Source organism: Dunckerocampus dactyliophorus, chromosome 20 (genome assembly GCF_027744805.1).
Source record: "Dunckerocampus dactyliophorus isolate RoL2022-P2 chromosome 20, RoL_Ddac_1.1, whole genome shotgun sequence".
NCBI classification, from domain to species: Eukaryota; Metazoa; Chordata; class Actinopteri; order Syngnathiformes; family Syngnathidae; genus Dunckerocampus; species Dunckerocampus dactyliophorus.
Genome location: NC_072838.1, coordinates 7,146,559 through 7,174,513, shown reverse-complemented (window position 1 = coordinate 7,174,513; position 27,955 = coordinate 7,146,559). Strand labels below are relative to the sequence as shown.

The following is a 27,955-nucleotide window of genomic DNA, read 5'->3' as shown; positions in this document are numbered from 1 at the left end:
TTACTGCTGATTTTTCCTTTTTTGCTGTTGTTGTTTTCTGTTTTGTTGTAAAGAAAATACAATTTAATGAAACATGAAATAAAAAAAACTTAATTAAAATTTTATTTTTGAAAAAACAGCCACCGGCCCCTGATTTATATGCACCCAAAAAGTCCGGAAGTCTGCGAATTTTTACAAGCTGCCCCAGTGTATGCAGCATGGATTAAATTGTTTCTGCTGCCCCCTAGAGGCCAAACCATGAAGCGCATCTGTACAGAGGCATAAACCACCCCTCATACAGGAAAGCTCACGTCACTTTTACGGGTTTACCACCCTGCCATCCGCACCCTCCACCCCCGGCCCAGTTTACCACTCATATCAACTACCTGGATCTATTTGTCCACTGCTCGAATGATAGGTATCCATACTTTGCTAATACACAAAGGTCCACCATATTTCTTGAAATCCCACTTCAAAGACGAGGTCCGTGGCGTTCAATCAGCTTTCGCTCGGAGAATGAGGCGAACCTGAGCTGCCACAGAAGGAGAAAGTCGCTATTTGTAGCTCGCTGAATGTTCAGCAAGTTGGAGTGTCTTTCATGAGGGAACTTCCATTGAATTCCGTCAGCTTGAACAGGAAAAGGCGATAAACATCCGCAGTGCCGCCGATTGTTGCGAGACAACAAGAGTATACCTGCCCGCATAAAGTCAACAAAGGTAAGTCGGCGGCACCGTTAAACGATGGACACTTTATTTAAGTAGCAAAGTTGAGACGCCAACCTTATTTCCACTGGGGAAGGTTAGATATTTTAGCAGTGCGATTTTATTGACAGTTAGCTTACAGCGGAACGGAAAACATCAAAGTTTAGCTAGCCTAACGTCATAACGTTTAGCTAAACTAGCTAACTGGCCCGAGTTTACGCTGTTTGTGCCCGTTTTTTTAAAAAGCAAATAAGAGCATTCGTAGCTTAAATTAATGACCCCTGACTGAGGAACTATTTAATTTGGAATTAGGGAACTGGTCCACAGCATTCATTCAGGTGCTTTACTAAGTCCAAAAGTTTTCGAACGAAACTTGCGACGTTCCGCATCAAAGTTTATTTGACGTGACAAGAGTCAAGTAAACTTGGCTATTGCGCACCCCTGGTAATAAAGATATAAAATGTTAGTTTTTGGATGGAAAACTTGTTTTCGTAACATCCCACTGCCTGGTTCCGCTATGTCCGGGTGACTCCCCACTTGCGCCACATGCACGCGCATGTGATAGTTGCTGTGACCGTGTGCGTGTGTTCGTGTGAGCCACTCCCTAATGATGTACGCAAACAGCGTACGTAGAAAGCAGTGACAACGCAGGAAGTGATTAAATGTCCGCCAAAAGATGCTCCAGCTGCATACGAGTGTTTCCAGAAATGATGTTCTCTTCTCAGAGTGGACTAAAGCCCCAGTATTCCAATTGAAAAGATGTGCGAGTCATGAACGAGTTGTTCAAAACTTTTTCTTTCCTATAACGGGACTCTGTTCACTTACCCCAGCTACCGCTAGCTACTGTAAATTTAAAAAAGGAAAGGTAACATGTCATTCATTGTACAGCTGCTAGTCTTACAACATTTGTATAACTGTACTAGCCACGTGGAAAAGACAGACTTGACAAAACGGACCATTCATCCATCTTCTTCCGCGTATCCGAGCTCGGGTCCGAGGGTCAGCAGCCTAAGACGAAAAGCCCACACTTTCCTCTCCCCGGCTGCTTCATCCAGCTCCTCCCGGTGGATCCAGAGGTGTTCCCAGGCCAGTCTACCTAATGTGTCATGTGACATTCCCGGGCCCTTGGGAGGCATCCTGAGGAAACTCTTTTCAGCCGCTTGTACCCATGATCTTATCCTCTCGGTCACTACCTTAAGCTCATGACCGTAGGTGAGGGTAGCAGCATAGATCCAACAGTGCCGCACCAACCACTTTCACTGAAACACGGGTGCAATTTATAGAGTGAATCGAGTACCCGGCTCACTTCAGTGAGTGACTCATAAGAACTCGTCAGTAAAAGGGATCAAGTTTCCTATCACTATTCTACAAGCATTTTTCCTGCGTTGAGTGCGTAAAGTACGCCCTGCGGAACACATGCATTAGTTATATTTGTTATCAGCTAATGATAGTGATTTGACTAAGTTTAACTCCTAATGTTAGGTACACATGAATGTAAATTGTTGGTTGCCTCTCTGAGAATGCTGTTGCGTGTGTGTGTGTGTGTGTGTGTGTGTGTGTACGCCAGGGGTGTCCAAAGTGGGGCCCGCAGCAGGTTTATATTGGCCCGTGGCACATTTTAAAAATATAAATTAGCAAGAAAAAAAAACCCAACTGCACCAGCAAAAATGGAAAAAATCAGCAGTAATATTACAAGAACAAAGAGAAAAAAGTTATTTCACAAGAATAACGGGATATTAGGAGGAAAATAATGACATTTTAGTAGCGTAAACAAACAAAACAACAAATAAAGTTGTAATTTTTGGAAAATTAGGTTACAGAAAAAGTCATAATATTAGGAGAATAAAGTCAAAATATTAAGGGAATAAAGTTGAGAAAAAAATGTACAAGAAGAAAGTTGAAATAGTTGGAATTTTAAAAACCCAGCAGAAATGACAAAGTGGTAATATTATGAGAAACAAACACAACAACAAAGTTGAATTTTTGGAAAATTAGGTTGTGGAAAAAGTTCTAATATTGCGAGAATAAAGTAAAAATATTAGGAGAAAAAAGTAGTTTAATAAAGGAAAAAAAGTCAATTTTTTAGAGAATAAACTCATAATATTATGAGGAAAAATAATGTCATTTCAGTAGCATAGAGTTGAAGTATATTAAAAAAATATATTTTTTAAATGTTGTAATATTATGAGAAACAAAGCAAAATAAAGGTTTTTTTTGGTTTAAAATTAGGTTGGGGAAAAAGTTACAACAACATGGGAATAAAGTAAGGCTGTCAATCGATTAAAATATATAACCGTGATAATTGCATTTTGTCCATACTCAGCTCATAATTAATCGCAGATGTAAAAAAGTTTTAATCTACAATAAGTAGGGTTGTAAATCTCTTCGTGGTAAACGATTCGATACGCAATGACAAAGATAACTACATCAAATTTTATGTGAAGGGACATGAATTTTGGAAATATGGGCCATTATTTTATTCAAAAATAATATACAGTCAGAAATCCCCCAGTTTTTCAATGTTTAATGCGAGCGGCGATTTGTCCACTTTGTTTGCCGGTCCTTGAACGCACCTTCTCCCTTTCTCAGAAGCTGCACGGATAGATACTTTATTCATCTCCAAAAGAAATTCACACAGATGGACTACTATAGTGTATTTTTTGTCTTTTTCTTTCACCTCATATTTGCTCCCAAATGCTGATACTATGTGGGAATTCATAAAGGTAAGATTTGATGACCTTTTTGAGTGCTAATGTGCATATTTGTGGTACACAACCCCTCTGAAAAACTAAAAGTCCAGGCTCGTACTGGTGGGTGGTGGCTCTGTATTAATTTGTGCTTTTAATTTGACATTGTTCCTGTCACAGTTGACACAATACATAATAAATAAGATAAATTAGATCACTGTAATGTGTGTATGTTTTACTGACGTGTTGATGACTAGCTAGTGCTAGCGCTGCTAGCTCTGAATTGACAGAAGCCTCTATATAGCTGTCCTCGGCGTTGCCCGCCGGTAACTAGCAGCTCGTGCCCAAATTTCAGCTCACAGTTCCAAGCAAAAAATCAGCCCAGACACAGCTCACTTCCAAAAAAACACAGTTGAGACACTCGTACGCCAAGGTACCACTGCATAAGAGACAAGAAAAGAAAAAACGTAGTCCGTGACAATTCCAATTACAGCGAGAGTAGATACAAATAACTTTGGTCTTGTTGTGAGAGCCGTCTGTCAGGGCTTTGACGCTAAATTTACAAATGACAGTACTCGTTTCTTTCCCCATTTCTGCTCAATATTTGCTCCCGCTTGTAACTCCAAGGTGACAATGCGTCCTCAAGCTACGGCGTCGGCCGAGGGTCAAACGGGACGTCAGCACGTTAATCGCGCGTCAAGAAAAATACTGCCGTTAAAGGAAACGTCCGTTAACTGTGACAGCCCTAGAATAAAGTTGCAATATTACGCAACTGAAGTTCATGAAGATTATTTAAGAAAGTTGAAATATTTGGAAAATTTTAAAGAAACAGCAAAAATGGGGAAAAAAAAGAGGAAGGACCAAAGTTGATACTAATAATACGCTTTTTTAATACGCTTCACAAACCTGAGATGCAGTTTTTTTTCTTGAAACGTATACAACTATTTAGCATGTGCTTTACATATGAAAGTGGCCTTTGCACCCTTTCATTTTTCACTATGTGGAAAAAGTTTGGACACCCCTGTTGCACGCGCTACGACATGTACGTGAATACCACACAGCTGTGTGTGACAGCCATGATTGCCAGTTACTTTGTAACAAAAATTGACGACAGTGATAACTGTAAGACGTATAGACATTTCAATGAAATGTAATGGTGAGGCAGTTGCTTACAGTCCCTTTAGTAGAGAACACTGCTTGATTGGTTGATTGCCAGCAGGAATAGAAGAATAGAAAAACGCGCCCCATTGTTTAGATATGGTCTAATCCCCGCGCCGCGTGGTGGTGAAAACCTATCTGTGTGTGGGTGTGTGTGTGTCTGTATGAGAGTGTACTGTGGCTTTATTGCTGGCTTTTTATACTTTGGATACTGGTTTGCTTACATTGTTATCATTTGTATTCTGTTCACTTCCCGTGTAATGTATCCTGTGTAAGTGGATACAGCATGAAGCGCCTTTTTTAAGGTCATGTCACAGCATCTCAATAGGATTCAGGTCAGGACTTTGACTAGGCCACTAAAAAAGTCTTCATTTTGTTTTTCTTCAGCCATTCAGAGGTGGACTTGCTGGTGTGTTTTGGATCATTGTCCTGCTGCAGAACCCAAGTTGGTTTCAGCTTGAGGTCACAAACACATGGCCGGACATTCTCCTTCAGGATTTTTTGGTAGACAGCAGAATTCATGGTTCCTTTTATCACAGCAAGTCTTCCAGGTCCCAAAGCAGCAAAACAGCCCCAGACCATCACACTACCACCACCATATTTTACTGTTGGTATGATGTTTTTTTCCTGAAATGCGGCTTTACTTTTACACCAGATGTAATGGGACACAACACCTTCCAAAAAGTTCAACTTTTGTCTGGTCAGACCACCGAGTATTTTCCCAAAGATCTTGGGGATCATTAAGATGTTTTCTGGCCAAATTGAGACGTGCCTTAAACGGACTTTTTGACATGAAGTTGTATGAAATCCCCTTCAGCAGTGTAGTGCATCAACAGTGACTCACCCCCACTTTGTACTGTGAGCGGAGTGCTGGTCGGATTTCGGCGAGGAGGAAAGTAGTTCCGGTTAGTTGCTGGGGTCACTTAAGTTTGGCTTCTCAAAACATAATGCGCTCAAAAGAGTAATGCATTTGCATCACAAAAAAACTCTGTCGACCTCCCAGTCGCTTGGCGTTATTGTCTCTCCGTCCATTGTGGTGTGTGTGTTTTATACAATGTTTGATGGAGACGGCTGCGACGGAAAACTCAAGTACTATGGCTTCCTCTGGTCCTCCCATTTTTCTGGCACTCCAAGTGCCTTGAACTTTTGCCCCAATGTCTTAAGTCACGTGCTTTCTTCGCAATGTCAGCGTTGCAGTTAGTCAGATGCTCACTGAGTGTACCTTTCAATCTGACCTGTGCTTACCAACAAAGTGTTTCCCCATCCAGTCAGACATACTTGTTCCATTCAATCAAATACAAATTAATTTATAACCTTCATTTCATTTTTTTCTGTGGATTTGTATGTTAGTATTCTGTCATGTTATTAACTTACAAAATCCAATCATTTCTCCCACTGTACGTCGTACGACGTCAGCTCCAAAAGTTGGGTTCTAGTTCAACAAGAAAAAAACGTTCTTAGTGTGCGGCCAGATCCCAGAATTTACCCAAGGGCTGAATGGAAAAACCTACAATCATGACCATTTCTTTCAAGCTCAACCGCAGAGAGGCTGTTATCTGCTCACCTGTTTGTTCACTGTTGTAGTTCCCACACCACAATGAGCTTGATTAATCATTGGCACAGATTGGTGACAAGTCACCTGCAGCAGTCACAGTGACTTTATAACTGGACTTTAACAGCTTAAAGTCCAGACCTACAATCCACCCAATCTGGCGACATTCCAAATCCTCTTGCTGACATATTTTCTCATAAGCGATTACATGGACCGAAATTAACCTGACGCAAGACGCTAAATGCGTGCAAAAACTGTCAAAATCGTGCAGATTTTCCATCTAAGACGAATTATTTTGCGTTTGATCGGGTCAGTTCGGTCACAGGAATAAGGGTGCAATATAATTTGCGAAAACCAAATTGTGCTGGAAAGTACGGTATTACGGTATTATGGCCATGGTGCGTATGAAAGCAGATCTCTGATTGGTCGTGAGACATATTCCCATCCAATCACGATCTGTGTTGCAGCAGATCGTCTGTTGCTGTTGGAAACAAATATGGTGGTCCTGCTGCTGCTTTAGCTGGCGATCTGCAGACTGAACACGATGATTACTCAGTATTTTGCCAAGGCGGACTCATGTCACTCGGAGCAGGACAACAATAACAATAACAACCCTCCGAAAAAACAAAAAACAACGGCCGATGACTTGGATAAGCCCGCGGTTTCTCAGTTGGCCTCAACCTCAGCAGGCCCCTCCACAGGCACCAGTGACAGTTCCTGGACGCCGACTGTGAGTGATGGACGACAGCTGCCACCGAGACCTGGTGCATCTCATGTCGCCATAACCAGCTCGTTAAAAACAGTTCGGAAGTGGATGAAAGAATTGAACACGGACATTGGTTATAAAGTCAAGGACGACGATTGTGTTTACGAAATTTGGTGTGAGGTGTGCAAGGAACATGGTACTGGTTCAGATCATGGGTCGGCTCTTGTGACTGGTAGCAACAGGGTGAAAAAGGAGGCAATACAGCAACACATTAAATCAACACTTCACCAACGGTCGTTAGCAACCAGGCACGCCAAATATTTGGAAGCAAACAAGAAACCAATTCCAATTGAAGACGGCTTTAAAAGGGCTGATGAAAAAACATTGGAAAAAATTGACCTTTTTTTTTGCCTGAAAATTGCTTCTTAGATGAGCAATTTGCTTGTAAAGTTAAAATCTACAAGCAACAAATTGCTTCCACTGGATTTCTACCCCTGGATTAGCGACGAATCGAGTGACTTTTTCTGGCGTCGTCAAAGTTTTCTCTCGTATTTGGGGACTTAAAAGTGAAAGCAGGTATTGTTGTACAGTTTCTTATCTCACTGAGCAGCGGTGGGTGCTGCTTAGAGCCACAAAGCGGCCACAAGCCGTCAGTGCGCAGTCAGCTTCCGCGGCACACTGAGAGCATAGTGCAGCTCTCAGTGACGAGATGCCATCGGGGTGGATCTCAGAGCAGTATCTAAAACGTAAATGTTTCTTAAGCATCATTAAATTACTACTCATTACACTCGAGTCTCATTCGGGCTCGGTCACTTAGCTGTCAGTGTGTCAAGAACGTGTGGTGGAAGAACGCTGTGTCCGGATGTAATTATTACGCTGTCTAGATGTTGAGAGGTAAAGAGATAAAATATTATTGTATTTTGATGAAGCGATAGCCCAATTTTAAATGCACAAACCAAGAATCAAGTTTATCTGTAGTTCCAACTGTAATCAAGGTGTTTTTACTCACTTACTTTTTTGTCTGCCCTGTGAGGTTTTTTTCCTACAGCGTCTGGGACAACGTCATATGCAAATGATATGCACGTTGGCCGATGACGTCATATAGCGACTTCTATGTCAGCCAATTGTTACCTTTCCTACTGAGGAGTTGGCAACATAGCGGGCGATTATGTGTACAAAACATACGCCGATTTCCGCCAACATCTTTGATGTGTCGTGTCGTGTCGTGTCGTCCCCGAAGCGCCTCTGGGCACGTAGGTACTGTACATGCGTGCTAAGCTGGCGGTACTTGCAGTGGAGAGAGCTGCCGTTTCATAGCAGCCCGAACGCGACTTAGTGTGTTTACGTTTGGAGACGCTCATGACGCCACCCTCAAATAAAAGACCGTTTAAGAAGTAGTTTAAATTGATGTTTTATTCCGTGTAGTACAAAGGGGGAGGTATGGGCAATTTCGATGACACGGAGCGTGTACTTCCCTGTGGGTGCAGTCAGCGTGTAGCCGTCCAACGAGTTCTCAATTTAAGCGCTGCAAAGTTCATGAAATGAATACGCTGGGACTTTCGGATGAGGAGGTAATGGTTACGTGACTTTCTTTACTTTGGTCGTTCTAGATTGATTTTGATGTGGCTTTCTGGGATGTCGGACTTGGGGGGGTAAACAATCTGATGGTTTACATTTTCAGCTCCACTGGGAAGCTTTGTCACGTTGAAAGATCTGGGCAGTCTCATATTTTCACTATTTTTGTTCGACGTAATTATATTAGACGCATGCATTCTGTCTTTGAGGTTGGGATTCCTGTGTGTTTTTATTTCTTCTCGTAAAAAAATTAATGGGGAAAAAAAAGAAATACACCCACAGGTGGACGTGGGTCTTACATTTAAGTCGATATTTAACAGGATCTGGATGCAGTTTTTATTCTTCATATTTGACAAAAATTGGACTTGTCATCTTCAGCATACTTTTATGGCATGCTTAGGTTTGGTGGAAGAGGCATACCCTACACTTAGCAGTGTCATATGTCTTGTGTAATTCTTGGCTTCCAGTCAATGATGATAATACTCTCATGGCATATTGCCAGGTTCATGCCATTGCAGGGAAGTTTAAATGTCTTGCTTACCCGCAACAGCATTAACAGCACCCATAAATCATTTTCTCTTCCTAAATATTCAGGATGTTGTCTTGGCTAAGTGAGTGTCTATGGGCAGACTGGATTTGGTTCCCTGAGGGCTTTGGATGGGCCGACCTCAACGACTCCAAAGATGATGTCGTCCTGCCTCAAGCTAGGGACCTGTGGGCTTTCATCCCCATTGCTCTCTGCTTCCTGGTCATCAGGCAGATATTTGAACGGCAAGTTATTAGCATCATTTTGCCAAATATAATTGCTCCTTTGTGTACATATTTGAGCAGTATCTCTACCACGGGTGTTTCTTTTCAGGTGGGTAGCAATTCCTCTGGCATCTCTGCTGGGAGTGAGTGACAAGAGACGTGTTTGTCCTCCCCCGAATTCCACGCTGGAGGCCTTTTTCTGCAACATATCTAAGCATCCCACGCAGGTAAAATAACTCAGACTTCTATTGACTATTATTTGGAAGCCACACCTTGGTAACAACAGCATTTTTATTCATTTAAATAAATATTAGGTGTGCAACAATGCATGTATTTGTATTGAAGCGTTCAGTACAGATACAGTGGGCTCGGGTCTGTACGCTCTATGAATCGAACAATAGTGTAACCTAAGTCAGTAACGTCACCTGGTAGACGTCACAAGACCGCAGTCAGCTGACATCGACATTGCTTTTCCACGGCTAGGATGAAATCCCCGCAGGCTGACGCAATCAGCGGCTCCTGTTGTGACTGCAGGCACGCAGAACTGCATTTTTCATCATTATCCAAATTCCGGTTATAATAAGTCAGTGGAAATGTGTTTCTCTACACTTTCTTCTTCCTGTTGCTGTCATTTTATGATGAATTTAAAATTGTTTTCATTGCTTACGGTACTTTTTGTGTGTTGCCTTGATTTCGGCTATATTGTATATCATTTTGGTAATTGTTTTGGTTTATTTTATAATTGTAATGTTTAATAGCAAGCTGGATGTATACATGACCTGTGGAAATAATGAACGCTATGGAGCTTGATTGAAATACTGTTGAATCGATGAACACAACTATTGATGAATTATGTGTAATTATATTTATTGCCATGTTGAAATGAATTGAGTTATTTTCCTTTTTTGTTTTAAATGGTTTTAACTTCTAAGTATGCACAGCAGCAAATGAGGCGGGTATTGCTGCACCACATGCATGTCATTTTTGAATTTAAAAACTCTACTTTTGAGTGGAAACAAACGTTGGTCGTTTTAACTCATTCATCGCAGCCATTTTTCAAAATTCAACCCCTCCAGTACCGGCCATTTTAGATGATTTTGACTGGTCTTTCAAGGCACACAAAATTTTGTATTCTTTAGCTATACTTGTATAAACATGGAACCTACCAAAAGTAAGAGTAGACTCCCGTCTTTGATCATGAAGAAAAGTTTGCTTCTACCTTTTTCCGTTCTTTAACAATGAGCAGTAGAACGTAGGTAAGTTTCAGGAAAATATCAGTTCCCGATTAGAAAGGGGATAAAAACAGCTTTTTGTGAAAAGATACATTTCAAGCATAACTTTCACTTTGACACCATTTTTTTTGTTTGCTTTTCTAGCAGCTCAAATATCTAACCAACTATACCAACATAAACAACACAAAAAGGGATTTGTTTTATAACAAAATGACAATTTATTTACAAATATAACACCATGAACTATTTTCAAATTTCACATTTGGAACTGAACTATGTGTATGCACGTGTGTGCATGCGTTAAAATGTCCCTACAGTGCGTAACCGTCTGCACACTACACTCCTCCAGGCTCTCTCACGTCCCCCTTCCTGTCATGTGTGATTCCTTATTGAAATGATCCCTGACCAGCTCTCATCAAATGCACTTCTGCCACTGTTTTTATGGCTTAAAAGTGCTCTGAAATGTTAGTGCATTAGTTGCATTAGTAATTAGTTGCGTCATCACCTCTTTTTGCCTCTCGTGCAAAACAAGGTAAAAAATGTATAAATACGTCTTTGGTATCGAAAGAGTGAATAAAGTACAATGTGGCACAAACATCCATATAAGAACAAAGTAAAGTGTGAAATATAAAACTCTGCACTAATACAGTCATGGAAATTTTAACTGGTTAAAGGTGGGTAGTTTGTTTTTCAAGTACGACCGGTCGCTTTTCCATTATTCATTTGGATCGGATGCACAACTTAGTAGATAGCACCCTTTGTTTGAACTCACCCATTTTTTTTATGTGAGTAAAAGAATTTGAACATGTGACTGACAGGTGTGTTTTGTTGCCCAGGTGTGTCCTATTACGTTACTTATTTAATCAATAAATAGCACTGAATGTCTACACTCACTTTCAGATTGGATAGGATAGGTTTTGGCTGTGCAGACTGCATTTAGAGGTGAAAACAACATGAAAACCAGAGAGCTCCCTATGGGTGAAAACAAGCAATTCTGAGTTTGAGAGAAGATGGAAAACGAATCAGAATCATTGCACAAATGTTGGCCAGTACAACCGTTTGGAATGTGCTGAAAAAGAAAGAAAACACTGGTGTACTAAGTAACACATCCTAGCGAGAGATACCGATATGATACAATATCTCATTTTTTTTTTTAATAAACAGCCAAAGCATTATTAAAAACAGCACACAAGTCTGAATCATGATGCAACATTGTCAACACACTTTCTCATTTTCCACCAAACCAAACCACACCAAGTCAAGCCAAAGGTGCCTTCACTGACTTTTGGAACGGACAAACACCAACATGAATAACATTACATAACTTAACATATCCCCGTTCATTATAATGCAGTATCTCTCAAGTTTATTGAATTCTTCTTTTCCGCTCTTGTGCTTGTTCTCAGACCTCTTTAGAAAAGCTAAGCAAGCAGACAGACTGCTCAGTGCGCCAGGTTCAGCGATGGTTCAGGCAGCGGAGGAACCAGGACCGACCCAGCAAGATCAAAAAGTTTCAGGAAGCCAGGTAGCTCCATCTCTTGCGCACGCCACACAACTTCTGTTTTTAAAGGGTCCCTGACATGATTCATCAACTTTGCTTAAATGTTACATATTGTTTGTCATGATCTTCTGCATTGTTCGGTTTTTGAAAGCGAATGGTAAATTCGCAAAAATTACATTTATAGTTCATGGCGACAGCCATGACGAGCTGGCTCTCGCTGTTCAGTCTCATTTTCGGAAGTGACCCCATCGGAGTACTATCAGTCAGGTAAACAAGCATAGCGGTGTACGAGACAGAAGATGTTTACAGTGATTATAGCGAAGATTTGAGAGATGTGTCAGTAGTTTTTGAGGAAAAAAGAAGGGAGAAACATTTGGAGATGAAGTAGAGAACTTGCAAAACATGGACTCAAGCCCTAAGACATGGAGATGACGATTGGTTGACGATTGGTCGCCTTCAAAACATAGAATGGTAAGTATAAATTACTCTGGAGTTGGCTATCCTTCCATTATTGTTTTAAATCGGCTTCTCAGTGAGCGTAGTGTTTTTTTATTGTACTGTATATTTTGCCACCGCCGCCCCCCACAGTATCGCTGTCAAAAGATGTTTACATAACATGCATAATGCTTTGCAGCCTTGTCGCTACCGTGGAATAGTGTTTAGAAGACATTATGTAAACAAGACATGACTTTCTCTGGTTCTGTGCCAACTTTGACATAGTGGTCGTTCTTGTCTTGTTTATTTCCTGTATACCGTACTTGCAAGCCAAATGCTTCTTGTAAAGGTGTTCCTTCAAAGCGGTCATCAGTGAAATGATCACCGCAAAGAACAGAACTCGCGGTGGGCTTCCAGTTGCCTCTCATTCTCTACACTTGCTTTGTCTATTTTAACCTCTTTTGGAAAGGATAACAAACTTCAATATCACTTGGATACTGTGAACATCCAGCAGCAATCCAACATTTTGGCATAACTACTATTTTTGATGAAAAATATACTGAACCAAGTCGACGAGCTACCTCAAGAAGCGTTTGTTTACACTGCCTTAGCTGAGAGGTGTCACCCCGATGACGTCACTTCTGGAATGAGGCTGAACTGCGAGAGCTAGTTGGTCATGGGTGGTGCCATGAACTATAAATGTAATTTTTGCAAGTTTACGACTCGCTTTCAAAAATCAAACAATGTAGAACATAATTACAAACAATATATAACCTATTTAAGCATAATTGATGAATCATGTCAGGGACCCCTTAAACCATTACAATAATATATGATAAATTAATCTATCACATTGCTATATCTTTGCTGTATCTTAAAAAGATGTTGACATTCTTGTTTGCTTCACATTTTCGTGCATTTTCTCACCTTATTGTGCACAACAAGAAGACATTTTGGTGTGCATGGGAACACCACATATTAATGATGGCCGCCACCTTGCAAAATGCGTGGCAATTTTTAACAAATGTCTCTTTGATGAATGCAGCAATGTAAATGTAACTGTTTTAAACTGTGCTTTTTTCTGTTTCTTTTGTTTTTTATTATCTATGGTGTCTGTTTGTCCTGTTTGCCACATGCAAATAAATCTGGAAGCATCCATACATTTTCTACCGCTAAACTAGGGCCTTTCCCAGCTGTCTATAAGGGGAAAGGTGGACGAAACTCTGGACTGGTCACTTGAAGAGCAACATTTCAGCGTTTTATTTCCTTAAATGATATATTTACTCTTATTATGTCTACTATATTTGGTAATAGGGGTGTAAAATCATTTAAAGCCGCCATTACAATACATTGATGTGACTGTTGCCACCATGGGAAGTACATTGTCCAGAAAACAACAAGGAACTGCGAATGTGTGAGTCTGTTATCTTATTTATGTCTAATATGTGTACCTTCTCTAATCATACAGTATCTACTATATTGGGAAATACCAGTCTAATTGTAAAGGTGACTATATGGGTGTCATTTCATGTCTAGAGGGATCTAATGATGTTTAAAAAATGTATTTTGAAGATCATAAACAGGGTTTCTATGCCATAACTCCAGAAATATTCCATTTATTAATATTGAATATTGAAATGGACTTACCGCGGTCGACTATGGAACCAATTAACCGCGATAAACGAGGAACAACTGTATGTAACGTTACCTGAAGTTTCGTGGGCAAATCGGTTTTGTGGCTCTAAGTGGGCTTTAATTAGGTGGAAACGGGCCCAAATGGCTCTTTTGATGCTGAAGGTTGCCGACCCCTGGTATAGACAGACAACCATTCACACTCACATCCACACAGTCACTGAGTGGGGACCTACACTACCAGGCGAGGCCATCAGTGACCTGGATGGAAGCAATGTGATGTGTTTGAATGGACAGTGTGGGTTGGGTTTACTGGTGTCATAATGAAAGTCAACAGTTGTCAGAGGTGCGCAGGATACTCTGTGTGATGTTCAAACAACACTATAAATAGTGCCAAAACGAAAGTAAAAGGAAGATAATAGAGGTGCGTAGGATACACTGTGATGTTGAAAAAACAATTGACTTTCTGGAAGGCTTTACTCATGGCAAAAACACTTTATCTTTACAGCTGGAGATTTACCTTTTACTTTATTGCTTTCTTCGCTGGCCTGGCAACCGTTATTGATGTGAGTGTAAAAGTGTAAAAAAAACCCCAATGCATTCATCTTCATACAAGTGGAATCTAATTGAGAGACTGAAAAGGGTTTTGTCTTTTCTCTTTTTAGAAACCATGGTTCTATAATATGAAGAGGATGTGGGATAACTTCCCAAAAATGGTACGCTAATAACTCCCAACTAACTTTGTTGTTGTTGTTGTTGTCTTTCGGCTTTTCCCGTTGGCGGTCAGTTGCATTCTCAGGGCACTGAATTGATCACAGCTGGACTGATTCAATTCCCTGGATGAATGCAAATATTCACAGGCAAGTCGATCGCATGGTTCAATTTCGCTTTGTGTTTTTTTTTTTTTTTTTTTTTTAACGGCGGATGCCCTTTCTTTCTCAACAACCCCCCATTTTTATCCGGGCTTGGGACTGGCACTGAACATCTCCATTGGCTGTGGTGTCAATACAGTGCCAAAATCCGCACGCATAAAAACCCCCAATCAGCACAAACACCACTCTCCTCGCTCTGCGTCTCTGAATAACAGCTCTCTGCCGCTCTCTGTTTGTGTGTGGTCACTACCTGTGACTGTGAGTTTTGACACTCGGGGCGGCCATTGAATAGACCGCCCCGCAATCCCACCTCCTTTCTGATTGGTCACTTAAAACCCATACTGTCTCCACGTCAGAATTTTATTGAAAATTTAGGCTGGAGATGTCAGAGGAAAAAGAGGTAAGTTGAGGAACAGATGAATATTTAAATGATTAATTTATTGAACACCTTGGGAGTAATTGTGATGATTTACTGACTTGGTGCAAGAGAGAAAGGAGGCCATGATGACACACCCTAGTCTGCGTCAGATTGGCTCTGACCAAGTGACCAATCAGAAAGGAGAGTGGTCTTTATGCGCACTTAAGTGTTTTTCGGCACTGTATTGACGCCACAGTCGGGGCGCTGGCCGGGAATCGAACCCCAGCAGCGTGTATCACTATACCACCAGCGCTGATCAAATATTTTTTCTCAATTCATGTGCATTTCATTTGCTGGCGCTTTCTTTTAAAGGGTCACTGACATGATTCATCAACTTTGCTTCGGTATGTTATATATTGTTTCTAATTCTACGTGCGAACGGTAAATTTGCAAAAGTGACATTTATAGTTCATGGCGCCAGCCATGACGAACTCGTCGTCGCAGCAAAGCATCATTTCCTGAAGTGACATCAGCGAAGTAACACCTACGGCGACACAAACATAGCGGCGTACGAGACAGAGGATGTTTACAGTGATTATAGCGAAGATTTAAGCTATGTGTCAATAGTTTTCTAGGAGAAAACAAGGGAGAAACACTTGGAGATGAAATAGAGAACTTGCAGAACATGGACTTAAGCCTTAAGACATGGAGTTGAAGATTGCTCAACTTCAAAACACAGAATCATAAGTGTAAATTACTCTGTAGTTACTTATTCTTCAATTACTGTTTTAAATTGGCCTCCTAATGAGCGTAAAGGGATTTTTTTAGCCTTTTTTGTGGTGTATTGTGCTGTCACTGCCCCCGTCCCCGCCCCCTACCGTCAACATATCACTCTGTAAAGATGTTTATATAACATGTACTGCATAATGCTTTACAGGCTTGTCGCTATCGTGGAATAGTGTTTAAAATACAATGTTTATTGTAAACAAGACATGACTTAGTCTGTTCTGTGGCAAATTTGACTTCGTTCTTCCTGTCTTTTTTTTTTTTCTCCTGTTTACCCATCAGAAATAGCCTCCTTTTTCAAAATACGTTTATAGAGTACTTTCAAGCCAAATGCTCTTGTAACAGTGTTCCGTCATAGCAGTCGTCAGTTAATTGTTCACTGTAAAGAACAGAACTCGAGGTGGGCGTCTAATTTGTCTCACATTCTCTGTACTTGCTTTGACCATTGTAGTCTTAAACTTTTGTCTTTCGGAAAAGAAAACAAACTTACAGGATCACTCAGGTACTGTGAACATCCAGCAGCACCACAACATTTTAGCAAGACTACTATTTCGATGAAAAATATACCGACCGAAGTCGACCACCTGCCTTGTTTACTCTGCTCTAGCTGAGGGGTGTTACTCCGCTGATGTCACTTACGCTTTGCTATGACGAGTTCGTCATGGCTGGCGCGGCATGAACTATAAACGTAATTTTTGCGAATTTACTGTTTACCGTCTTCAAAAAACAGTGTAGAAGATAATTAAGGGCACCCTTGTTTCTTCAGTTTCTTTTTCATTTTAATGCCTGATACAACTAGAGGTACCTTTTGTTTGGACTAATATAACAATGACAACAAAAATAGCTCGTAAGAGTTACATTTTTTGGCAGTACAATGCTATAGCTACTCATATAAGAACTTAAGTGTTTTTGGTTATTATCAAGAAAACCATGAAAGATATCAGCTTTTAAATTCAACTCTTATGAGCTATATTTGTTATCATCATTATATTTGTCCAAACAAAAGTACCTTTAGTTGTACCAGGCATTAAAATGGATCAATAAACTGAAGAAACAAAGGTGGTCTAATCATTTTTTCCACGAGTGTTTAACATATTTTAGCAAAGTTGATAAATCATGTCAGTGACCCCTTAAGTGTACAGTGGAACCCGTTTATATCGACAACCCGTCTTAAGTCGACCGACTCATCAAGTCCCGTTCCTCTGTGTTCTTATTACTAAAAAGTGCCCGCTTAAGCCGACGTCGATGTACATTGATACGACGAGAGCTAGCCAAATTCAAGCTAAATGGGTTCCACTATTTTTTGTTTTTTTGCCAGGAGTTCTTGTGGCCAGTCGTTTTCTTTACTAAATGACAAAAGTTAATAGGTGCTATTGCATGCAACATATTATTCTAAAACATGTGTTTTTCTTTCCTCTCCCCACCCAGCCAGTATTACAGTCTCAATACTGGTACTACATGACTGAACTGGGCTTCTATGTGTCCCTGCTTGTGAGTGTAGCATCAGATGTCAAACGTAAGGTAAGCCATGTGCACGGTCTCCTAAATATTTACATCCCGTAAAGCCTGAGGAGTTGGACTTGAACCTGAAGTGTGTTGACTTTTAGAACGTCAAATGCCCATGTTCGATTTCACCCATGCCTTCTGCATTTCACGAGGTGCCAAGTGAGTCCATGTGCTGGGAAAAAGTCCCCTGATGCCGACAGCTTGGTCGTTTTTTGGGAGGATTTTTTGCACACAGGTCGGAATGCTGAAAGCACATGACCCAAGTGCGAAGCTTGTCAGCAAATCTGCGGTTTATCAGCGCCAACAGCAACTCCAGTGCACGAATGAAACGGAATCATCCTTTTTTGGGGGATGTTTTCATTGCGGGCCACATCAAAAGGCTTGTTATCACCGTGCAACCCAAAAAATGTGTAATCTCGTCATGTTATCGTGAAATTACCGGGTAAATTCAGGTAATGGTAAAAAAACATTAGCTTGTTATTTTCTATGCCGCTTATCCTCACTAGGGTATGCTGGAGCCTATCACAGCGGACTTCCGACGAGAGGCGGGGTACACCCACATATAGACAATCAAACCATTCACACGCACCTTCATACCTATGGTAAATTTAGAGTCGTGCTTGTGATATTTCATTGTGAAACATGCGTGCCTGTTTTCCTCGTCTCTCGCCTGAAACAGGCAGGAAGAGGGTTCACTCGGTGCTTTGGTTTCACCACCTTGGCGCGTTTGTTCCATAGAACGGCGTGAACTGAGTGAGCTCTCGCCTCAGTCATAAATACCCCTTTTTCACTGTAGAGAACTTCGGTTTCGGAACTGACTCGACACCAGTTTCATTTTCAATTGCCCATTACGTCACAGGGGTGACGCCGCCGTTTAGGAAATAATAACAATAATCCTTTCAATTGTTATATTATTCACATGTAGAAGTATAAAGGTGTAAAAATGAAGGTCCAAAACATCTTAACATAAAGATTGCACGTTACAGGCTTGGGGTTAGTGGGGAGCTCGTAACGAGGGGAGGATGATCCATGTAGATGCGGAGAAATAATTTTTTCTAACAAAATGGCCCAGGTTAAAAGAAAGATGAGGACATGCTAATGTCTTGTTAATGCAGGCTTCTAGGGCTAGCTAATGCGCGACATCATATGCTCGGAGTAAACAGACACTCTGAGCTTTGATTTTGAGTTGGACAGGAAGTAACTGAGCTCTCTGTGGTTTTCCGGGATGCCGTTGTGTTGAAACGGGTTTTGCAGCTCTTCGGTGAAATAACTTTTGTATGTTTCGATTTGAAATGTTAGCACGGCACTGCTGTGTAACCCACGCTCCTGTGGAATAGGAAAGTTAATCATTTGTGAAACTGCAACATCACTGAGGTGTCCATCAGTGACTGATTTTACAGACAAACCATGCTGACCATCTTTCTTGGCTCTTTTCAGGATTTTAAAGAGCAAATAGTTCACCATGTTGCCACCACTGTCCTCATCGGGTTTTCCTGGCTGGTCAACTATATCAGGGGAGGGACCTTGATCATGTTAGTGCACGATGCAGCCGACTATCTTATGGAGGTATTACACCCTGCTTCAATCTTGCTGATGAATTCCATTCACGGGTCAAAGATCTTTTTTTGTAGATCACCACTCTTTGTTCAGTACGACAGAGTATTAGGGCCACATAAAAAAAAATAGATGATTCTGTGCTTTTTTTTTTTTTTAATTAATATTGACTACGGCTGCAAAAAAGTAGCAAGTGACAGAACTTTGCTAAAGAATGTGAGAAACACTATTGACACTGTTATTTGTTTATTTTTAGCGTGTCGAAAATGTATTTTGTTTTGTTTCCTGCATGTATTTTGGTGTGTCTGGAACAGGCATTAGATTTACATTATTCTTATGAGAAAGATTGATTTGGTTTTCTTCAGACCTTTTGGAACGGATCATTGAGGAAAACCGAGGTTCTACCCAACATGCAAAAACATGCATTAAGACAACAATACAAAATAGCAGGACTGTTTCTATGTCAAACGTAAAGGAAAGCAACCTCCAATTTAACATCACTTGTGCACATAGTCACAATACAGCAGAGGCAGATATGTTTTCTTTGTTGAAAATGCCTTTTTTGTGTAGTGTCTGCCCTCTAGAGGTGGAAAGATGCTAACAGTGGCGTGTCTTTCATTCCAGTCAGCCAAGATGTTCAACTATGCAGGTTGGAAGAGGACCTGCAACTGCATCTTTACAGTCTTTGCTGTTGTTTTCATCATCTCCCGCCTCATTATTTTCCCTTTCTGGTAAAGATCCTGTTTCTAGACTCTTTTTATTCTTACAGTGCATCACCAGTCAAAATAGTGGTCAAATACAGCCGTCCGTCGCCACTTCAGTTACAGTTAGAACTTTGTGTGGCTTCACTCAATTACAGCTTTTCAGAAATGTATTAACAAATTATGCTGTTTTGTGGTTGAATACAGCCTATTATCAGTCAAAACATATGCATATTTAAAAATATATATATATATTTTGCCTAAATTCAGCAGTTAACATGCATAAAAATGACTAAATGAACTAAAATACAAATATAAGGCTTAAGCAAGCACATTCCATGATGTTGATGAAATGTAGTATTCTACACTGGTCACTAGGATTGACGAGACACGCAAGCACCAGACATGATGGCTGGAACAACAGGCTTCTATTACAGCTTTGAATGATCTCATAACGGGCACAATAATCCCTAATAAATATTAATAATAACAATAACAACACCGGCTACTTTTACGGCCATTAACTACACAAAGCTGAAACACAACTGACCCCTCAGACATCACTTCACTTCTTGTCTGTCCCGCTTTCAAGTCCCGTAGGGAAGACATTTATAGTAAGACACACAAGCACGAGTATGGTTTATGTATTGAATAGCTTATTTACTTTTAATTTTGTCTACTATATTGGGTATCACGAGTGTGAGGGTGACTATAGGGGTGTTATTTCATGTCTAGAGGGCTCTAATAATGTTCAAAACCGTATTAAGAAGGTTGTAAACTGGTTTTCTGTGCTCTAACTATGTAAATATTCCATTTATAAAGAAGGTGTCTTACTTATTCTATCCTACTCACATATCATGGTCGTGTCTGGAACCAATTAACCACAATAAATGAAGTCATTCACGGCAGGAAGTCATTCCTCAACATATCAGTTATAAAATGTCCTAAAATAAATAATGCCACAACCATCACACAGCAACTTAACTGCAGATAGAGGATAATAAACAACAATGTAAACTGCAAACATGTACTTTGAGCAACTATTTACAAAGGGTGCCACAAGGCAAGCTGGGAGCTGGCATCACTGGGAATGCTTCCCTGTGTAAAAAAAAAAAAAAAAAGCTGCTCAAGTTACATGTTTAAAATGAATGTAGTTAATTATTCCCTGTAGTAGGAGTTGCCCTGTGTGTGTTTTCCTAACTGTTACATGTGGTGCTGTCATTTTTCTGTTCACACCGTTGTTGCAGTTAGTGTTATGGCTAAGGGACCATAACTGTGACAAGTTGACTGAGAGCTGAGTGTTGGGTATTGCTTGCCCAATTATAGAGCCTCTTCCTTTTAAGCAAGCTTAAGTGACTCTCACCATCTCTTGTGGGAGTGAAGATCATTGCAATACAGTGTTTATATAAGACTGGACTGGGGCCACAACATATGGTTGCCCCCCCAAAAGCTGTGAGTTTGAAACCCCTGGTCTAAATTGTACAGTAATCCCATGTTTACCACAGTTAATTGGTTCCGGACACGAGCGTAATGCGTAAAGTTCTGCAAAGTAGGATTTCTTACTTAGAAATTGAATATTTTTGTAGTTAGAGCATTAAAAAACCTGTCTACGACCTTACAAATACACTTTTTAACATTATTAAAGTCATCTAGACATTAAATAACAACCCTATAGTCACCTTTACACTTGTGTTACCCAATATAGTAGACATAATAAGAAAAAATAAGACATAAATAAGACGTGTGTGTTGCTGTTAATGCGTTCTGGTGCAAGGTGAGTTGAGTTGTGGGAGCGGACAGGAATTGACGTTGAGGGTTCACAGTTGAGTTGAGCAGCATTAGCCCATGTTAGGGATTATGGTGCCTGTTGAGTCATTTCAAACCTGCAATTAAATCCTGTTGCTCTGGCGATCAAGTCTGGTGCTTGTGTGTCTCACCCAACATTCCAGTAACATGACTGACACCTAGTGACCAATGAAGAATACTACATATCACCACAACTTTCACTTCTGAGTGCCTTAGACTTTAGTTCATTATAGCCATTTTTATGCTTAAAAAGGCTTCATTTGGGCAAAAAAATATGTAAAATTAGCTTAATTTTTAATGATAATTGGCTGTATTCAACCACGAAATGGCATGATTAACATATTTTTGAAAAACCATGATAGAGTGAAGCTGCAAAATTCTAGATAGGAGCAAAGTGGCGAGATATTAGTGTACTTTTCATTTACAGCTGACAACAAGCAAATTATCCACAATGCTGGTTTTGTCTATTGGGCCTTTGGTGGCGAGTGTATGTGGTTCTGATGAACACTGCTTTGCTTTGTTCCATGTGCAGCATCTTACACGCCACGTTGGTGTATCCCATGACACTCTACAAGCCCTTTTTTGGCTTCTACTTCTTCAACGGGCTGCTGTTGGTGCTGCTGGCTCTGCACGTCTTCTGGGCGGTGCTCATCGTCCGCATGGTCATCAAGTTCCTCCCCGGCAACGTATGAAGCATCACCTTTATGCACCCCAGCAACCTCCGCTATCGGGCCACGTGACACGTTCTTGTTCGCTCTTGACAGGACATCGTTGAGGACGAGCGCAGCGACAAAGAGGAGACCGAGTCCGACGACGACGAAGACGATGAAGACGGCAGCAGCGAGCGCAATGGAACGATGAAAAACGGCCGCGTGCGGAACGGTCACACTCCCCTCAACAACAACCGCAGAAAAACGGACTGAGCGGACTGTGAGAGCAGCTGGGCCAGGTGGAAAGCCTTCATGTGGCACCTGGAAGGCAAAGAGCGGGAAGGTGGCGTGAAGAGAGGCAACACACACACACACACACACACACACTTGATAATACAATATCCAAATTGAACAATGAAACATATCATGATTAAGTGCCTTTGGTACTGAAATGTCTTTTCTCTTCACCCAATCACACGTAGTTGTTGCCACACTGCTTGTAGCTTTTTCTCGTCACTGGGAGCTGCTGAGGTTTGGACAGACATTCCTTAAGTCTGATGACACTCTGCCCTTTAATATTGATGGCTGCTTGTGACTAATTACTCTAAAACCAGTGTACAAGGAAGGTACACCGTCTTAGTATGGACCATCGCTTGCGCAGCAGAATGCTAAATAAGACATTTTAACAGTTTGTGACTCGCCCCCAAGGTCAAAACTGAAATCATTTGTTGTTACGGATTTTTTTTTTGTTGCCTTTTTCCATACCAAACACACGCACAGTCCAAAATCATTTTAACATTCTCGCCTATGCTTGACGTGTATTTTTAGTTAATGTGATGTTTGCTTTCAGTCGACATAAACTGTTGGGTGTAAACCCAAACTTACACACCAGGGGTGTGCAGCGTGTTAGTGTTATTGGGATAGATTATTAAATACAGTGGAACCCGTTTATGACGTCCCGCTGCACCGGGTTCTTAATAAACATTCAACGTCGACATACGTAGTCGACCGCCATACAATTGAGCATGAAAAATGTTGTCAATCACATTGCAGCCTTGATTTGCGTCATTAATTTGTTCCAGAAGGTCTGACTCTAACCGAAACGGACGCTAACCGAACCAATATTTTCCATAAGAAATTATGCAAGTCCAACGAATCCGTTCCGGAAAGCCAAAAATGTTAACACAGAAGACGTTTGTATAGTTTTACAATCACAGTAATCCCTGTGATTTGCCACGTTTTTTTCAGGATTTAATTAATGATCGCTGTTTTGTGGTGGACTACGGCCTATTATTTGTCCAAAAAAATGCATATTTAAGCAAATCTGATGTATTCTTGGCCTAAATAAAGCATTTTCAAGCGTAAAAATTGCTAAATGAAGGAAAATACAAGCCCTTGGTACACTGTAAAATACAGGAAGTTGTTCAGTATCCAATCCGGCACTGATTGGCCAGATCCACCCCCATGTTGTCACACAGCGGAAAGTATCTTTGCTCTTGTGAGTGACTGATTTCGGAGAACTTTTATGTAAACTCCATGATAGCTTCTAAACATGCTGCCTTTTCTTCATTCTTGTTTATGCCTAATTTCTGCCATTTTCCATCATAATACTGAACAGTATTATGCTTATTATATTTGGTTCTATGAGTGTAAAGGTGATCTCGGGGTGTTATTTCATGTCCACAGGGCTCTAATAATGCTAAAAAATGTATTTACAAGTTTTTGAACAGGATTTTTTATGCTCTAAATACAAAGGTATTGCATTTATTAACATTGATTCATATATCACGGTCGGGCTTGGAACCAATTAACAGTGATAAACGAGGGATTACTGTATAGTTTTACATCCATCCATTTTCTATGCCGCTTGTCCTCACTAGGGGTCGCGGGTTAACTAGGGTCTTATAGTTTTATATGCAGGAAACAATTCCAAATGCATATAAATGATGAATGAAAGGGATAAATGAGCATATAAGGTTACTTTTACCTTCACTGAAGACGTGATTCTTCATGTGAGTGTTCCCAAAAACACGATGCGGCAGCGAGACGCAACACGGACACCACCTTACTGTTTTTCCACGAGTTATTTCTTGAATGCAACAGTGTTTCTCACCTCAAGTCTCTGCTTTTCTTTTAATCACGGCTGCAAAATGACCCAAAGTGGAGCCACAGAAAGTTTCAAGTGCCGGCATTTTGATCAAGAAGGTGAGAAACACGATTGAATTCACAAAATAACTCATGGCAAAACATGAAGATGGTGTCCGTGTGGCTCCGACTTACCCTTCTCCCTCACCGCTCATCGCCATTTTCGCCAAGAAGAGTCTTCATTAAAGGTAAACGTGAGGTGAAAAGTTCATTTATCCATTTCATTCCTCATGTGTATGTATTTAGCATTGTTTTCCGCATGTAAATTTGTAATTATTCTTCATATAAGGTGTTAACAGTTTTGGTTTTCTGGAACGGATGTATTAGATTTACATTATTTCCTTTGGCAATTTGAACAACGGAAACCGAGGTACCACTGTTTGTCAACTTCCTCGTTATCGCTAATCAGCGTGAAACGACAACGGTAATACCACTGCCGTCTTGTTACAGCGTGAAAACGTGCACACGGTGACTTCCTGTTGAGTTTAAATTAAGATTCAACATAAAAGCATGGTAGTTTTCCCTGCATTCTACCACCAAAACTAACAAAATCCAGTCTTTTTTTTGTTTGTTTGTTTAAAGATAGTTGCAGGAAATGGCTAGTTTTGGTTATTTTGACGTCAGCAGTCCAGGGGGTGTCGACGCAAACAGTCCCACGGTACGACACTAATAATTAGCCGTCACCTACAGTGTAACACAGAAGCTATGATATGATGATTTGGTCAGGTAGCTTAATATATTTAATGCATATATAGAATGTGCTAAATGTATCACAGTGAACCCCACATTCAAATTTCCTGTATGGTCGAAAATGGACACCCTTATGCAGTGGAACCTCAGTTAGCGTCCGCCCCGGTTTTGTGTTTTTCAGTTAACGGCAACATTTTGCCTCGGTTTAAGTACATTTTGCAGTTAGTGTACAATACGGCGCGCGTCTTGTCGTGTTATTAATACGCTGCGTGAGTCCGACTGTGTTCTTAATGTGTTTGTATCACGAAACGTCCTTGGCTTCTAACAAAGAAGCTAGCTTGTTAAATGCAAAATGGCACCCGGGACGGGAAGTCTGCTACGTAGCCCGTCTATGACATCATCAGGGGTTGACTCAAAAATGTTAACACAAAACACCTTCTAAATGCGTATAAATAACGTATAAATAAAAGGGATAAATGAAGATTTAAGCTTACCTTTACTTTCATTGAAGATGTGATTGGTCCCAAAGTCTCGATGTAGCAGCGAGACACTACACTGACACCATCTTCCTGTTTTTCAGTTCACTTCAATGGTGTTTTTCACCTTCTCTAGTAAAATGCTAGCACTTGAAACCGTCTGTGGCTCCATTTTGGATTATTAAGGTGAGAAACACTATTGAATTCAAGAAAAAACTCATGGCAAAACAGTAAAGTGGTGTCTGTGTTGTGTCTCGCTGCCACATCGTGTCTTTGGGAACACTCGCATCAAGAATCACGTCTTCAATGAAGGCAAAAATGTTAATTTAATCCTTTTATTCATCATTTATATACATTTGGAATTGTTTACCGCATGTAAAACTAGAATCTTAAAGCTAAAAAAACGTGTTTTGTGTTAACATTATTGGCTTTCTGGAACGGATTCATTGGATTTACATGATTTCTAATGGCCAAAATTGATTCACTTAGTGTCGGACCTTGGAACGAACTAATAACGCTAACCAAGGTTCCGCTGTGTTCCTAAGTTCTTCGTGGGATGTATTCAGAAACATTTCAGTGTTCTCTTCAACCAAAGATGCACTTTATGGCTGCCTGGACGGATCTATTGAAAGATAGTCAGACCATATTCAGTGTTACATTCGAATCCCAGTCTAACTGACTCAGGTTTGCGTCCTGATTTGTTTTTAAGGTGTGCGTTACTGTCCACCAAAGATTGGCTGTCAGTAGTGTTTTGTGTCAAAATTTGTTGATTCATTCATTAACAAGAACATCAGCAGAGTATGGTTGACAAGTGCCTTTATCATTTGGACTGCTGTTTGCCACTAGATGCCAACAAATAATGCACTCTGGGCCTCCCTACTCACCTTTTCCTTTGAGTTTTGTCCTCGTAGAAAAGTGTATTCAGGCTATGGCAACACTGATGCGGATATTATTAAAAGAAAAAAAAATGTCTGTTCACATAAAAACACATTCACTGGCAAGTCATTGACATTTTGGCCAATTGGAAGCCTGAAGAAGCTACAATGTACATTGTCTTTACATCAGAAATGTTTTCTTTAACTGCCTGTACGTGTTATAAGGCGTACGCACACGCAAAATGAAACCAACACCCATAAGTCAATACCTTCATGTTCTGTTGGGAAAAAAGCTTTAAAAATATGAGATTACTATGGAAGCCCGTTTCCGCAACTGAAAGAAAATAAATGGTAAGTCATTATGAGATAAAAAATTGAAATTATCAAATAAGAAAATTGAAATTATAGATTAAAAGGTCCAAATTATGACATAAAAAGGTGAAATTATGAGATAAAAAATTGAAATTATGAAGAAAAGGTAGAAATTATGAGATAAAAAGTCAAAGTTATGAGTTAAAAAGTCAAAATTATGAGATAAAAAATTTTAATTATAAAATAGGAAATTGAGAATGATGAGATAAAAAGTCAAAATGACGAGTCATAACTATGAGAAGTCAAAATTAGGAGATTATGAGATAAAAAGTCAGAATTATGAGATAAAATGTTGAAATTACAAGATGAGGTCATAATTATGAGAAGTTGAAACTTTGAGAAAGTCATAATTATGAGATAAAAAGTCAAAATTACAAGAATAAGTAGTAATTATGAGATGAGATGAAAAGTTAAAATTTCGAGAGAATTATGTGAAGTCAAAATTAGGAGATAAAAAGTCAGAATTATAGGAGAGTCATGAGATAAAAAGTCATAATTATGAGATAAAATGTTGAAATTATGAGATAAGAAATCTGAATTATGAGATGGGAAAGTCATAATTATGACATAAAAAGTTGAAATTGAGAGATTAAAAAAATCGAAATTATGAGGTAAATCAAAATTGCAAGATAAAAAGTAGAAATTACGAGAGTCAGAATTATGAGATTTCAAAATTCTGAGATAAAAAGTAGAAATTATGAAACAAAAAGTCGGGATTATGAGATAAATAATCAAAATTACGATGTCAATCAAAATTATGAGATTTAAAAATCCAAATTCTGAGATATAAACTGCGCATGTGCCGAGTGCCATGTGACAAAGGCTCCAGTGAAGAAGGCGGCACACGTGCAGTTTGTACCTCATGATTATGACTTACCATTGGGATATTTTTATTCTTTCAGTGGCGGAAACGGGCTTCCATCGATTATGTCCCACATTTCTGAGGACACAAACCAAAAAATGTCACTTTTATAGTCCACAGGGAGTTGGAGCAAGACTTACTCAAAAGCTCCGTTTTTAAGGACAAAAAAACTTGGTTGAGTGTGGACGAGAGGCCATAATGCATAGAAATGTATGCCTGTTTAAAATGTGCGTATTTGTGTGGGTTTGGCCTTAGTGTGCGTCTTGTGTTGCTGAGATGTAATATACTGATGATGAAAATATTTGTCCATGCTTTATTGGAAGTAAAGTCTGTAAGATTTCAGCCATTATTAATGTCAAGCTTGAAGGCAAAAATAAAGTGGACTCACCCTAAA

At 40.1% G+C, this 27,955-nt stretch overlaps 1 protein-coding gene across 4 annotated transcripts; it reads left to right on the top strand.

The window, feature by feature from the left end:
* Positions 1–283: 283 nt before the first annotated feature.
* LOC129173072 (ceramide synthase 2-like) lies at positions 284–27,955 on the top strand. Of its 4 annotated transcripts, none has more exons than XM_054763570.1 (11): positions 284–397; positions 8,953–9,129; positions 9,218–9,335; positions 11,747–11,865; positions 14,417–14,474; positions 14,574–14,624; positions 17,353–17,445; positions 18,868–18,996; positions 19,609–19,715; positions 22,024–22,177; positions 22,256–27,955. In XM_054763570.1, exons 2-11 carry the CDS (start codon positions 8,954–8,956, stop codon positions 22,412–22,414), a joined length of 1,164 nt encoding a protein of 387 aa, XP_054619545.1. In that variant the 5' UTR covers positions 284–397; position 8,953; the 3' UTR covers positions 22,415–27,955. The 4 variants fall into 4 exon arrangements, with proteins under 4 accessions (XP_054619545.1, XP_054619544.1, XP_054619542.1 ...); XM_054763569.1 differs by having other exon boundaries at positions 317–695; XM_054763567.1 differs by lacking the exon at positions 284–397 and adding an exon at positions 7,790–8,040.